General features: G+C 40.0%; 1 protein-coding gene across 6 annotated transcripts in view; it reads left to right on the forward strand.

Moving 5' to 3' along the window:
• SEMA4G (semaphorin 4G) overlaps positions 1 to 15,940 on the forward strand; it is a 149,771-nt gene that overhangs the window by 60,789 nt on the left and 73,042 nt on the right. For all 6 annotated transcript variants that reach the window (XM_060768290.2, XM_060768289.2, XM_060768293.2 and 3 more), the window contains one exon: positions 8,719 to 8,965. In XM_060768290.2, the coding sequence (XP_060624273.2) occupies positions 8,845 to 8,965 (121 nt within the window). In that variant the 5' untranslated portion in view covers positions 8,719 to 8,844. The remainder of the gene's footprint in view (positions 1 to 8,718; positions 8,966 to 15,940) is intronic.

Raw genomic sequence — 15,940 nt, forward strand, 5'->3', positions numbered from 1 at the left:
ATCTATCTGGAGGATTGCTGGGAGTTGCAGTCCAGGAATAGGAAATTAGAAATATGCAGAGATTGGGATGCTCTCAAAGAAATCCAAGGAGAAGAAAGCTTGCAGCTTAGAAGCAGTGCACTTGGAGCATCCTCCTCTCCTAAAGGGCCTGGTCTAGGGAATGCTGGGAGCTGTAATCCAAAAGAGAGTGTGGATTATACTATTGTGTGTTTTGTTTGCCAGGGGAGTCATTTTGCGCATGCGCTGTAGTGTCTTTTGGGGTTTTTTTTGCTTTTTAAGTCCCTTCCACTGTGTTTTTCAGTGTTTTTATGAGTGATGGTCACTCATTGGCATGATAGGTGTATTGTGTCCAAATTTTATGTCATTTCGTCCAGTGGTTTTTGAGTTATATTAATCTCACAAATGAACATTACATTTTTATTTATTTAGATTTAACATATTTATACCCGACACTTCTCACCCCAAAGGGGACTCAGAGCGGCTCACACACACACACACACACACACACACACACACACAGGCAACAATTCGATGCCACATAAACATACATCCAACAAATAAACATATACATTAAAACCAACTGCTAAAAATATTGCAAACATTAAAACCAATTATTAAAACCATGCAATCTAATATCATACCCTTGACCTTCTGTTTAATGTTTTGGTGCTTGTGTCACTTGGACAAAGATGCGTCCTCAGCTGAATGTGTTGCTCAACCACTGGACTGTTCAGGACTTCAGTGAAGGGAAATCTAGATCAGTTGAGCACTCTGAAAATTGAGAGGAATGGCATGTACACAGCGGTTGGGGATTAAGGAGAAAATTTAGTTGAAATCCCTCTGGACTCAACTTGCTATAAGCCTGCTTCAGTTTGTGCTCCTCATGATTTATATGTCCAATTTCTACTCCAGATTTATAACTTGGTGTGGAATTTGTTCCTGAACATTAACTTGTGAGCTGCATATATTTATCTAAAATGAAGCCTGCACCAAAGTTGAGCTAAAAGCTAAATGTACACCAACTTTTTAATAAGCAGATTTTTTCAGTAAGTCTACGCTGTAGCCTTTGCCACTCCACAGCTCTATATTGATACGTTTTCCAAGTGTGCATTCAGTCTGAGTATTGCTTGAGGCTGAAGTTTCTTGCAACCATTACAATCTAGAGCAGAGCTGCAGAAATTGCAAACCTGAGTGGGATTTTCCTCAGTAATTTTGTGTCTGGTCTGTATATTTCTGAAGGATTATCTCCATGGGTATAGCTTCCAGTGCTTTGTCTGTCTTTCAGCTTCAGCTTCACTCAGGTATGGGAGTCATATGACCCACTCAGTGTTGTATCAGTCATCTATTGTGAGGAATGATGGGTGCTGTTGTCTAGAGAAGTGTAGAAGGCCATGCGATTTCCAATCCATCTTAAATAAATGAAGTGGGAAGCACAATCCTTCTCCTTTCATGGATGATTGGATGATGGGTACATTGTAGAATTGATGCAGTTTGACACCACTTTAACTGCCATTGCTCAGTGCTATGGAAATGTGGTTTGTTGGCCTCCTCTGCTAAAGAGTACAGATGCCTCACCAAACTGCAACTCCTGTGATTCCATAGCATTGAGTCATGACAGTTACAGTGGTGTCAAACTGCTTTAATTCTACACTGTAGATGCACACTTTGTTAACTAGATCTCCCCCTTGCACTGGCATCCATAATATGTATTGGTTAAACATAGATCGAATAAGGGAGGCGGGCGGGCTCTGTTGTGTTATAGAACTGTGGCAGCTTCCAAATTCTTCTCTTCGTGCAGTCTTCATTGAATTTAGGAATATACTCTGTCTGCAGCCTATCCCTGTCTGAAATGAGTTGGATCCCATTCATGTGTTTTTATTCTATTTCAACTGTCATTTTTTCTGTCCTATGGCATCTTGGGATTGGCAGTTTGGGTTAGCCAGAGCATCCGCAACTTACAAAAATAAAAATTCCAAAAAACCCAACATTTTATACACCATTGTATATAATGGGACTTGAGTTTCCGCAGATTTTGGTATCCACACGGGTCCTGGAGTGAATACCAAGGGCCCACTGTCCCCAAAAGATAAGTCAGCACCCTGGAAACCTCCTAGTGTGAAATTTGCTCCAACAAAAGTTGAATGGGAACTATGGCTTGAGGAGTATCCAAGACCCCCACTCTCCTTGAAAAGTGTTTAACCTTGAAGGGGCCAACTACCTGATTTGAAGGTGAATTCATCTTCTTTCAATGACTTCCCACTTGATATTCACCTTGCACCATTGTGGAGGCACAGAGAAATGGGCAGTGTTTGATCGCTTGGGTAAATTGAACTCAGAGGAAGAATTTAAGTTCCAAAGGTCCTCAGAATTTGAGCCTACTTGTCTCAGATTTACTACTGGAAATACAATCCAGTTTTTCAGCTGTTGGTATAGAGGATCAAAGCTTAGAGGCCTTATCTTTCCTTGACTGAGCATGAGGCCATTCACTTTGCTTATTATGTTCAGCAGTCGTGTCAGTTATTGGTTACTGTCAGCTTCTCATTTAGAGTGATTTTGCATGTATTCATTTGGAGTGGTTTCACATTTACTTCCACGTTTTTCTTGCTTATTAATGTCTGCAAAGCTTAGAAATGTAGCTTGATTTTCATACAGTCGGCTTTTCTTTTGAAATTCCCTGGCCATGAGCATAAGATTAGTTAGGCTTTTGCATAACTGCAGTGTCACAAAATTTGTAAGTGTCATTATGTCATTGAAAGAGCTTCCAGATTTCTTCCAGCTCTTGAGCTATGAATAACTTCAAAGCTTTTGTAATAATAAATTCTTTATGGTAGAAGAAGAAAACCCCTTCATTCTGTCCTATTTATCATTTAATGGATTGGATAGCTCATTGGGGCTATCCTGGGCTGAACAGCGGTGTTTTCATAGTTCAGAAAATGTATGCCTTTTTGTATGTCAAAGTTACTCTTCTTCTGTTGCTATCCTTATAATAAGTATGCCAAAGCTCTTTGTTGGGAGATTGTAATTGTTACTGGATGACAACAGGACTCTTCTTTCAGTACCAACTTCGTGGAGATAATAGAAGGATAAGCAGAATTTGACCCTTGAGATATTGGTTTCCAGAAAGTCTTACGATTGGTGATGTTGGCTGGGCTGATGCATCTAGACAACAACACTTTGATCAATTCTGATAGGATATTTCTGAACTGAAATACTGCCTTGCTGTTACTATGTGAAAAAATGAAATGAAAAGTTACAGAAGGGGGAATGCATGGCTCGATAGCAGTATATGTGAAAAAGATCTTGGGGTCCTCGTGAACAAGTTAAACATGAGCTAACAATGTCATGTGGCAGCTAAAAAAGCCAATGGGATTTTGGCCTGCATAAATAGGAGTTATAGTGTCTAGATCTAGAGAAGTCATTCTACCCCTCTATTCTGCCTTGGTTAGACCACACCTAGAATACTGTGTTAAATTCTGGACATCGCAATTGAAGAGAGATGTTGACAAACTGAAATGTGTCCAGAGGAGGGGGACTAAAATGATCAAGGGTCTGGAGAACAAGCCCTATGAGGAGTGGCTTAAAGAGCTGGGCCTGTTTAGCCTGCAGAAGAGAGGGCTGAGAGGAGACATGATGACTATGTATAAATATGTGAGGGGTAGTCATAGGAAGGAGGGAGCAGGCTTCTTTTTGCTGCCCTGGAGACTAGGACACGGAATGATGGCTTCAAACTACAGGAAAAGAGATTTCACCTGAACATCAGGAAGAACTTCTTAACTGTGAGAGCTGTTCAGAAGTGGAACTCTCTGCCTTTGAGTGTGGTGGAGGCTCCTTCTTTGGAGGCTTTTAAACAGAAGCTGGATCTGTCGGGGGTGCATTGAATGCGATTTTCCTGCTTCTTTGCAGGGGGTTGGACCCGATGGCCCAAGAGGTCTCTTCCAACTCTATGATTCTATGTTTTTGCTGTCCAACTTAAGACTTGTTCCCCAATGTGATCCTACACTACAAAGTGCTGGGTAAAGCCCCAAAAAGGCTTGGAAAGAGATAAGAGCTTAAGATGAAATAGTGGACAGTATAACTAAATACTGCAGTGTATGCGCTGGGGAATACTGTTTTGGAATTCTAAAATAAAAAGCATTCACTCTTATATGTGAAGGAAGAATAACAAGAAACAACTATTTATGAAAGAAAGGTTCAAACTCAACCTTTTTCCTGCACTGTATTGAGGGAAATATTCAAAATTGGGTATCTCTTTTTCTGTAACATAGTCAGTGTTACCTATTGATTTTGTTGGATATGCGAAGCAGATCTCTCCTAATAATCCCTTTCCTACAACAACCTAAAAGATTCCTCAGAGTCAGAGCAGTGTAATGGCTTGAGTGTTAGATCTGGACACTAGGAGACCAGTGCTCAATCCTTGCTTAGCCATGGAAACCCATTGGGTGACCTTGGGCAAGTCACTCATTCTCATCTTCAGAAGAAAGCAAGGGAAAACTCCTTCTGAGTAAATTCTGCCAAGAACACCCCATAATAGGTCGCTTAGGGTTGCCATAAATCAGAAATTATGTGAAGGCACACAATAGCAATAATAACAAAAAACACTTCAGCATCTACAAGTGCTGCTCTTCATTTTGGTTTCTTTTGTGGCCTTTTAACAATTCTGCATTGTTTTATCTGCATATTGACGTAATCACTTCTTTCAGTCAATCCTTTATTTGTCTTTCTGGATTAAAACCAAATGTACTAATATTGTAGGCATTAGCAGGATTGGTTGGATGAGAATCTGGGTGTTTGGTTTTATGTGAAAAGGACTACCGGGCTAGAAGAGACTTGAAATTCATTAATCCAAGCCATGGTTCAAGGTAGAACATCTGCATAACGCATAATATCCCAGGATTCCATAAAGCCATGATATTTAAATGGTTTCAAACTAATAAAATTGTGCAGTGCATATATACTAATAGCTTTACTTGACCTAACTTGGCTGTAGCTGAATGCAATTAAATGGGAAACAGGGCCATTTTCACCTTCAACAGTGACTGCTATTGGCTATTGAAATACTCTGTGACATGAAGTGAGAGAGGATGGAGAGCCATTACACCAGCATTTCTCAGCCAAGGAGTTGGGACCCCTGTGGGGGAGCCACAAGGGGGGTGTCAGGGGGGGGGCTCTCCAAAGACCATCAGAAAACACAGTATTTTCTGTTGGTCATGGGTGTTCTGTATGGGAAATTTGGCCCAATTCTATTGTTGGTGGGGTTCAGAATGCTCTTTGATTATAGGTGAACTATAAATCCCAGCAACTAGAACTCCCAAATGTCAAAGTCTATTTTTCCCAAACTCCACTAGTGTTCACATTTGGGTATATTGAAGGATTTGTGCCAGTTTGATCCAGATCCATCATTGTTTGAGTCCACAGTGTTCTCTGGACATAGGTAAACTACAAGTCCAAAACTCAAGTTCACTGCCCACCAAACCCTTCCAGTATTTTCTGTTGGTCATGGGAGTTCTGCGTGCCAAATTTGGTTCAATTCCATCATTGGTGGAGTTCAGAATTCTCCTTAATTGCAAGTTAACAATAAATTCCAGCAACTACAACTCCCAAATGACAAAATCAATCCCCCCACCAACCTCACCAGTATTCAAATTTGAGCGTATTGGGTATTTGTGCCAAATTTGGTCCAATGAATGAAAATGCATCCTGCATATCAGATATTTACATTACGATTTAGAACAGTAGCAAAACTACAGTTGTGAAGTGGCAACAAAAATAATGTTACGGTTGGAGGTCACCACAACATGAGGAACTGTATTAAGGGGTCACGACATTAGGAAGGTTGAGAACCACAGCATTACACTAATCATTCTTAAATGTCCCTTGTCCAAAGTGCTTTGGACAAGAAGTGTTTTAAATTTTAGATTTTTTTCCAAATATTTAAACACCTGTATTTGCAGGTATTCCAAATGGAGATCGGATCCAAATCTAAACGCAAAATTCATTTATGTTTTATATATGCCTTATACACATAGTCTGAAGGAATTTTTATCCAATATGTTAAATAATCTTGTGCATGAAGCAAAGTTTGTGTACACTGATCCATCACAAAGTAAAAGTGTAACTATCTCAACCACCCATTTGAACAATTTTGGAGTATTTCTGATTTTGGAATTCTAGAAAAGGGATGTTCAAAGTGTGTGTGTGTGTGTCTGTGTGTGTTTATCTCCACAAACATACAGAATGAACCTCCCTTAAAATCCATGTTGGAGTATTTTGGAATTCCAAAAAGATGCCTCTTTAGGGCTTTTCTCTTGCATTCCCACTGTGATTATATCTTGGGACAGTGTGCTACTTTCAAAGGTAAAATGACATAATGTTATAAATTTTCTGATTCAACCTTCTACCCTCTATATACCATGTGAAGATGAGAATAGCAGTCTGATTTACAGGGTGGGTGTTTATTGAGGTGGTATGTCTGAAGTGCTTTGTAAAATTGTCCAATAGATGTTGTAACTAGGATAGACTGGTGAGCTACATGGTAATCCCTAATCAAAGTTGTAGATCAAGCCCTACTGAATAGTAGATCTTAGATGAAATAAACAATTTTTGTGTGCATTCATATAAAAACACTGTTGTTGCAAGGCATAAATATGAAAAACATCCTTTTGGTGGAGCATTCATTTAAGCACTCTCCACATTGTGCTGAGGGGTTTTAGTGCCTTGAATAAAATTCTTGATGACTAAAATAAATCACAATTAGCATGGGGTTGTTTCTCTTCTGCCCCCTAAAAACATTTAGGCTCAAATGTTTAATACATGCTATTTAATGATGCAGAGCGAATTGCTAACTAAAGCCATAATGCTATTTCTGTGGCTGCTGTAGCAGAGCAGCTTTGTGCTTCTGTAACATGCAGAATCCATCCCTGGAGAATCTAGAGGGGTTTTAAAAATCTGTTTGTTTGCAGGCTGGCATTTAATGAGGACAAGTTACAGAGTGGGGAAAGGCAAACAATCTTTGCCTTTAAAAGATCTTGGACTGTGCAGACACTCAAGACATTTTTCAACATGTAACACATTAGTTGGCAACTGGTGGTATGCTGTCTAAAATGAAGTCGAAGGAAAATATATAGTACAACAGTTCGTACATTCAAGGGCTGTAACATAATAAATGGTGCGGGTTTCAGTATTATGAGGCTGAAGGGGGTAGAAGAAAAAGAGATACAGAGTATTTGTCATGCCAAATGAGTAGGAAGAGGTTTAGGATGCAAGTTCCAGAAATGCTAGGAAATTGAAATGAAGGCAAAACTCATGTTGGGCTAAAGCAAAATGGCAGTCTGTTACTTTCCAGTTTGGGGAAATGTGAAGGAAAAAATCAGTGTGATTGAGTAGATAGCACTGCAGGCTCTCAGATACATACGCATCTGTTCCTTTTCTTTGCCCTTTTGGATAGTTGGACTTTGATGCCGTCGGATTTTTGCATCTCTCTGTACTGATGATAAGTCTATGGCAAGGATAGTGATCTCTTCTCAGGACAAGGACATAATTCAGTTGCATGGATGTTTGTGGTGGGATATGAGAGCTTTCCAGTGGTAGATCAGACTGAAGTTGGACCTCATCATACTAGAGCAGGGGTCCTCAAACTTTTTAAACAGAGGGCCAGGTCACAGTCCCTCAAACTGTTGGAGGGCCAGATTATAATTTGGAAAAAAAAACATGAATGAATTCCTATGCACACTGCACATATCTTATTTGTAGTTCAAAAAACACTTACAAATACAATAATTAAAATGAAGAACAATTTTATCAAATATAAACTTATTAGTATTTCAATGGGAAGTGTGGGCCTGCTTTTGGTTGATGAGATAGGATTATTGTTGTTGTTGTGTGCTTTCAAGTTATTTCAGACTTAGGTTGACCCTGAGTGAGGGCCGGGTAAATGACCTTGGAGGGCCGTATCCAGCTCCTGGGCCTTAGTTTGAGGACCCCTGTACTAGAGCAATGGTTTCCAGCCTTTTTTTTTGACCAGGGATCACTTGACCAAGGACCACTTTGACAGGGTTCGCTTCCCAACATTAGTACCAAAAGGTTAAGAATCAGGTTTTGGTCAACTTTAGATTCATTTTGGTTGTTTGGGGTGCTGATTCAGAAAATTGCATTGGAAGAATACATCTGCTCTAGTTTCTGATAGTAATGGTGAGGCTGCAAACCATATTTTCGTTCTTGTGGACCACAGGTTGGGAACCACTGCACTAGAGCATGGATCCACTTTAAATCCATTTTCTGCCTCCTGCAGAATTCTGGGACTTGTAGTTTAGGGGGGAGCTTTAAACTGCTCAGTGGAGAGGTCCTGAGCCTCACTAAACTACAAACCCCAGAATTCTGCAAAAGGCAGAAACCAGATTAAAAGTGGATCCATGCTCTAGTATGATGAGGCTTCTACCAATAACTAAGCTTTAGAGGAGGCATTTCAGCTGTTTAGGAAAACTCATATTATGTGTAATTGGGAAACAAACAAATAATGTTATTGTGAGAAAGGGGGCTGGAAAAAGCCTCAGAGGATACAGATCTCCAGATTTGGTGGTTTTATTCCCAGGGCTCAAGGCTCTCTATCCTTGATCTAGGAAGCAAATATATGAATTCAGAAAAGCTGTTGGCCTTTAAGATTCAATTATTTGACAGTGGTTTAATGCTTTTCATTTTAAAGTGTGCTATTTTGTCTTTCAGGAATTACTCAGTGGCCTATGATGACATTTGCAGAAATCAGTGGGAAGATCTTCTGATAATCTACGACTTAATTATCGAAAAGGGCTGTGTTGCCCAGTGGGCAGCAGCCTTGCCTGACCCAGAAGAATGAGAAGGAGTGCATCAATTTATCTTGTGGCGCTTTCTGTGGTCGCAGTAATGGGGTATCCCTCCAAAGGGGCTGCTATGGATTTGGATGCCACGCCTCGGATGACAATTGTCTATAACGGTAACGCTCCAAGTTGCCCTGAGCTAATTCAAGCCCCTTAGTTAGGGACATTTGCAGTGCATATAAAGTTCTGTTTATTCCCATATATTATGATGATGATCCACATTGCATGTTGTCACCTTTTATTATCCCCGTTTGTGGATTTTGCAAGCCTATTTACATGATTGCAACCTGCCCCGATTACTAGTGGAATTGTGGCCCTTCTAAAACTAATGTACTTTGTATGGCATACCATTCTGCGAATATGAGGTATGATGTGCTTTGTCAGTATTCTCTTTAGGCTTGAAACTACAGTTCTGCATAATCTGTGATTTTTCTGATGTGAAAAGTGCTCATAACCCTACTTACCCAATTCATTGACCTTGGTATTTAGTTTACAGTCCATCATTTGGAAGTGGAGGATATGAGGGGTGTCCTTCATAATCCAACGGCTTTTTTAATTGCTTTAAATTACTTACACTTCAGATTAACCTCTTAATCCAGGAAATAAATCCTGGTGTGATGCAAGTTAAGGCACACACTCTTTCAACAGCCCCTCACTTCTTTCTTTGGTGGCTGTTCCTGCTCCAGGGTGTAACTATAATGGCCAGGACAGTTTGGTTTGAAATTTGAGTGCTTCTTAGGAGCTTCGCTTTAGATTACTCTACATAAGTTTTAGTCACTTGTTTTGTTGTTGTGTTATTATGACTCTAAAGTGAACCTTTCATGGAGTTTTCTTTACTATATTTGTGCAGAGGAGGTTTGCAATTGCCTTACTTTGAGGCTCAAAGAATGTGACTCGTTCAAGGTCACCCAGTGGGTTTTATGGATGAACAGGGACCCAAACCCTAGTCCCCTGGAGTCCTATTCAAGCACTCAGACTATACCAACTCTTACATCCTTACTTTAAAAGTAAAGGTTTCCCCTTGACATTAAGTCTAGTCATGTCAAACTCTGGGGGGTGGTGCTCATCACCATTTCTAAGCCGAAGAGCCAGTGTTATCCATAGACACCTCCAAGGTCATGAGTGCATGGAGCACCATTACCTTCCCGCAGAGGCGGTACCTATTGATCTACTCACATTTGCATGTTTTCAAACTGCTAGGTTGACAGAAGCTGGGGCTAACAGCAGGAGTTCACCCTGCTCCCCGGATTTGAACCGCTGACCTTTCAATCAGCAAGTTTTGCAGCTCAGCAGTTTAACCCACTGCGCTATTGGGAGCTCCAATCCTTATTTTAGTCCCTTCTTAAATAATAGTAGTAAGTGGGATGGCCAGGTGAGGCACCTGAAAAGGTCAGTTCACGTCTGTCTAGTTCTTAACCAGACGGAAATTCTTGCAGGGGAAATATGTAGGCCTTCACTGGATTCTAATGGACACAGAATAAATGCAGTAAGCAGTTAAATTTTCCTGCTTCCTGAATGACGCAGGCATGGAAAAGCTGGCAGAGTTACTTGGAGACATTTGCTATATTATGATTTTATACTAGAGTGATAAGAATTTTTTAGTTTTGCACCTGTTCTGTCAGTTGTGCTGTGACAAAATAATGATGGTAGCAAGCCGGCTTGAAAAATTTATGGAAGATGATGTAAGAAGAAATGAAGAGGAGGAAATACTCAATTATATCATTTCATTTCAACTTCACTAGCAAAAATGGGGGCAATCAAAGCATTACATCCTTCTGAGTTTCTAGTTGTTGGGGTTTATTTTCAATAACTGCATCCAAACAGGATAACAACCAGTTTGGTGTAGTGGTTTGAATAATGAAGCCTGTTTGGGGTAGTGGTTTGTGTGTGTAAGGATAATTCTGGAGACCAGGGCATTAATTGCTGTCTTACCATGGAACCCACTGGGTGACCTTGGGCAAGTCATACTCTCTCACTATCAGAAGAAGGTCAAGGCAGATGTCCTCTAAACAATTCCACATTGATGGTATGGTAATAAAACTCAGTATTTTAATTCTACAATCAGATTTGTGGTCTTATCTAACACTCTCAGAGTGACGTTGTGACTTGATGATAAAAATGCCTTTGTCTCCACACCTTTGCCATAATTGCAGAAGAGCAATCCTCCAAAGGAGTGGCTTTGTATCTTCTGTCGATTTCAGAAGTCCAGAACCTGCAGAAAAGCATGGCAGTCTTGCTTGGTGGTTTCTTAGGGGTTTTTGTTTTTTATGACTTCTTTATTTTCCCCAACCTTTTCAAAAGCCTACTTATTGGTAGAAAGATTTAGAGCTAAAATGTTCTGGTATTTGTAGTCCTGACTTTTGTCAAGAGACACAATAAAACACGAGACAGCCAGTGCTGCTGTTTAGAAAGTACAGAATAATATTTCTGCCTGATATAATGATGGCTATGATGAGCTGACCTTGTTTTTATCTTGTGGTTGTCTTATAACAACTGAGGAAATATTAACCTGTGGTGTGCTTTTAACAGCAGAGGAAATAACACTTTTGAGAGGCTGCAGAAGTTCCGCCCTTCTTTTCCTTGACTTTTTCTTACCGAAGATGGATTTAGGGAAAACCTGCTTTTGAGAGCCGTGTGGGAGCTGCCATTGGCGATTACATGCCAGATTGGAGCTGTCAGTGACGCTGTCTTTTGCCTCAACATGCATGTCTGATTACATCAGCGTCTTGAAGCAATCTCCTCTCTGCCGGTTTCCCAGGAACCCTCAGGCATTGCGAGCACATGATTACAAGCATCTCCATGAGTGCAGGAGAAGGGGATTTGTGTATGTTGGGAAGGGAGGGTCAAGTTTTCCTTCCCGTTGCCTCTGTTACCTTGCACACAGAGCTCCTGTGTGGCTTCTGGATTCTCAAACTCTATCAGCCAACCCGACCACCAAAGTTGCTTAGTAATACTAAGGCTTTGGATAATCTGTGCTCCTGTCTCAGTGGGTGGTGGGACAGATTATGGGAAGCACAAATTTATGTTTATGTGACTTATCCTCCATATCAGCATTCTAAGTTGTTGTTTTAGGAATTAAGTTGGAGGTCTTGCTAAAAGGCATTGACAATTCAGGACTTTGTTTATTAGAAATGTATTTTGGACCATTTTGGTGGCACTAGATAACAATGGTTGACTACTACTACTACTACTACTACTACTACTATCATCAGTAGTAGTATTTATACTTTACTTCTTCTCTGCCAAAGGAGACTTAAAATGTCTGACAATAGAAACTATAACAATGTCTGAATGTAAAGCTAATGCAAGTTCTAAGAATGGAAAGACAACAGTGAGAGTGAAGGAATTGGTGGCAGTAACTACAGCCCATAGAGAAGGGATTGTGCAAAATGTAAAAACATATTTATTTCCAGTCAACTGATATCTCTTGCTGACTCTTAACAGACCTTTTTTTTTTTTGCATTTTCACACTGATTTTAATGGGTTAGAGTTGGAACTAAAATTGGATTTAGTTCAAAGTGTGCATATGAGTGAGAGAGATCTAGCTCTGTTTTTAGTAGATAGAAAATTGTGCTTCTTTTCAGTTTTTTTCTTAATGATCCCATTATACATTTGATAAAGTTTTTCACATCAGGTGCCATGGAAAACCAGAATCTCCATAACCTCTTGGAGAAAAATTACATTCACAACCATAACCTTTTGTAAAAGTATGATCTTCCAAGGAGGACCCAAAAAACTTGTCTGAGTAAAATCTTCTCTTCAGTGATATATAACCACATGTACTTATGCAAGTCCTTTTGGGTTTCAGTTGTTAGACTGATAACGTAGTTGTCTCTGATCTGGTGGGAACAGAGATTATGCCAATGCACAACATATAGCAGTTCTTCAGATGTGTTTTATAGTGCCCGAGCACATCAACTCTCCCATAAAACATCTTGTTTTGCTATCACGCTCTTAAGAGACAGAATTGAAGTAGACTTTGTTAAAAGTGACATATCTGGTTTACTTACAACCTTCATGTATTCAGCATACAGGTACATTACTTGTCAATCCAGCTACAGATAGGTTGAAGGAGTTTCTCTGATAAGATACCACATGACATCTTTCTTACAATCAACAGCAACATGAGTCCAAAATCTAATGGTGTCTGTCCTGTAAAATGGAGCCTGAGCTCTGAGCAGTCTCAGATCTGTTCATGTGGTCTGCAGCCCCTCCCGCAACCTCAAGAAACATAAAGGGAAAGCTGCACACCAAACACACATACAATACTGTAAGCAAACAGAATAATATACAAACAAATTACTTGTGGAGGCTTGAAGAAGGTTGTTATTTCCAACAATAGCAAATTAAGTTAGCAATTAATTCGGGGAAAGAAATAACTAAATATATGAACCAGACCGAATGACTAAAGGTAAAACTTTTAAAATTCTGAAAAATGAGAAAGATTGTATAGAAATGTGACAGCTGTGCTACAAAATTGTTCATTTTCTGATACATATTAACCAGAATTGAATGCCCTCTAAAGAGCTTCACTGCATGAGTAAAGCTCTCTTTTCTCCAAGAACATGTTGTTAATTTACGATGGTCATTCAAAGAACTTTAAAGACTTGCTCCCCCATCCTCTCTGTGAACTATCCAAGTTCTTTTGTTCCTTCTCAGAGGAGATGGCACTTTAAAAACAATGAATCATGTTTAGGATGTTCTTGACATCTCATAGCAAAGGATCCCAGTGTGCCAATAGTTACTGAAAACAATGTGGTGGACTTGGAGTTTCTCAAGAGGTATCTCACCAGAATAGTCTGATGCAAATGCTGGCAATGCAAATGCTTGGCTGTTAACACTTTGTTTGTAAGTTACCTGAGCCAGTCAGTATTGGAGCGGCAGTGTTTGATTGTGTGCAGAAATAGAAAAGAAGAAGAAATATAGAAGCGGGGGCTCTGTTTTGGCTCAGCACAGAGAATTCATGCGCTAGATTTAGACGTTTAGTGTTTGTCTGGACTTAGTGGAAAGATAACCATGTTGATATTTTGCTTAAGAAAAACCCAAACAGTGGCCCAAGTATGAGAATGCAATTTCTAGTCAGATTTCACTGCTCTGACCGTACTAAAGCAATTTTTGATCTGATCTCTGTTGTCTCTAGTGTACTTCCAGGATGACTGTGGAGCGATACAAGTCCCTCACAAAAGGTTTACCAAAATTAAATTATATCAAACCTCTATCCAAATGAAATGGTAATCTCTCGAACACCAGGGCAGGCTTGGTCGATATTTGAATGTGGAATAATTGTATCACACAAAGCCTGCTGACAGTTCCCAACAGGAGGCTATTAATTGATGAAGGACTTTCAAGTTTGTTCTTTATTTTAAATCTTTAAAGTAGCCAAATGAAAGAAATAGCATAGCATCCTAAAACAGGCACAGCTTGCCCAGAATTTAATGAAGAAAATCTTCTTTCTTGAGGAATAAGTGTAGATAATCTCCTGGAATGCAATGAGAGCAACCCTTTAAGCAATCCTGCTGCATGAAGAGTCTCTTACTCACTTAGTGGTGCAAGATCCACTGAATGAGGTCCTTGATAGAAGCCAGTGGTGATTCTATCAAGTAAATACATGCAGTGATTTTTGCAGTCTAATCGAGACACTTCTCCAGCAGGTCTTCCAAGATGTTCCCACACCAGGATTTGGGATACTTATTTTCCAGAAAGGATGCCTGGCACCCCTATGTTATCACACACCTGAATGGAAATTACTGATGGTGAATATCATAATTTCCTAGGTTTCCTTAAAAGAAATCAAAACAAAACAAAGCTTGTGCAACAAAACTTCAAGTAAGTAGTGAATTGGAAAATAAAGAACCATGAACATGTTCTTTATTTGAAAAGTAGTACTAAATCATAGAGTTGGAGGAAGAGTGAACATGCGAATACTTTGGATTTCTGTTAGACTAGGGGTAGCCAGTTGTTGGGGGTTCTATCACACACACACACAACACACAACCCACAAAAACAATCCTGGAGGACTAAATGCAGGCCATGGCTACACTTTTCCCTTCCCTGTGCTAGAATATATATACACTCCAAAAGCAATTTTGTGGGCCTGGTGAACTAGGGAGAGCATGAAGATAGCCATCTGTTCCTCAGAGTTTAGAAAAGTAATTTGTTTGGATAGCAACTCCCAGAACTCCTTAGCCAGCATGGATTGTGCCCATTCTGGCTAGGGAATTCTGGGATGTAGTCTCTTCCAAAAGTAACTTTTCCAGGCCAATGGTTCTCAACCTGTAGGTCCCCAGACGTTTTGGCCTTCAGCTCCCAGAAATCCTAACAGCTGGTAAACTGGCTGGGATTTCTGGAGTTGTAGGCCAAAACAGCTGGAAACCCACAGGTTGAGAACTGTCCTAGGCTATGCCCAAGAAGATAGATGCTCCACAAAAATGCTTTGGATAGCACTTACTGAGCACTGATATTCAATTTATATGATATTGGAGATTAAATAACTTCCCTGATACTTTTTGTCTCAGCCCTACTATAAGTGGCTAGTTTTCTCCTGAACTGGTTTACAGGTAATGTTAATCAGTTAACTTCAGTTGCGTAGGAGTCCTGGCCTTCTCAAAGAAAACAGGATTTTGGAGGTGTGTTTCTCTGTAATGCCTACCATGTCCAGCTTCCAAGAAACTTCTTTGTATATGTATAGTTGTTATTACTGGAAATATGGATTAATAATGACCACGTTCTTCAAACATTGCTCCCATTGTAGCCAAAATGACACCATCCAAGTTTTGTAAACATCATATTATCTCCCTCAGTCGCAAAGGACAAAGGTAGTGAGAGGAACCCCACTTGACTTAGTAGGACAGGCTTTCAGGCTTCATCCCCCCTTTGAATTTACAAAAAATGGAGTTGCAATCCTCCTCAGCTGCACAGCCAGGTTAAAAAGTGCCATTGACTGTGATCTCTTTTCTTTAGCAGTTTACTAACAACTAATCACATCCCACCACTTTATCCTATGGCATTCTCTGCTATTTCCTTCCTCCTTTCCGATTGCCACCACACTCTCAGATCCATAATCCTTCATTTGCTTGCTTTCTTGCAGCTCA

Source organism: Anolis sagrei, chromosome 3, assembly GCF_037176765.1.
Source record: "Anolis sagrei isolate rAnoSag1 chromosome 3, rAnoSag1.mat, whole genome shotgun sequence".
Lineage (NCBI taxonomy): Eukaryota > Metazoa > Chordata > Lepidosauria > Squamata > Dactyloidae > Anolis > Anolis sagrei.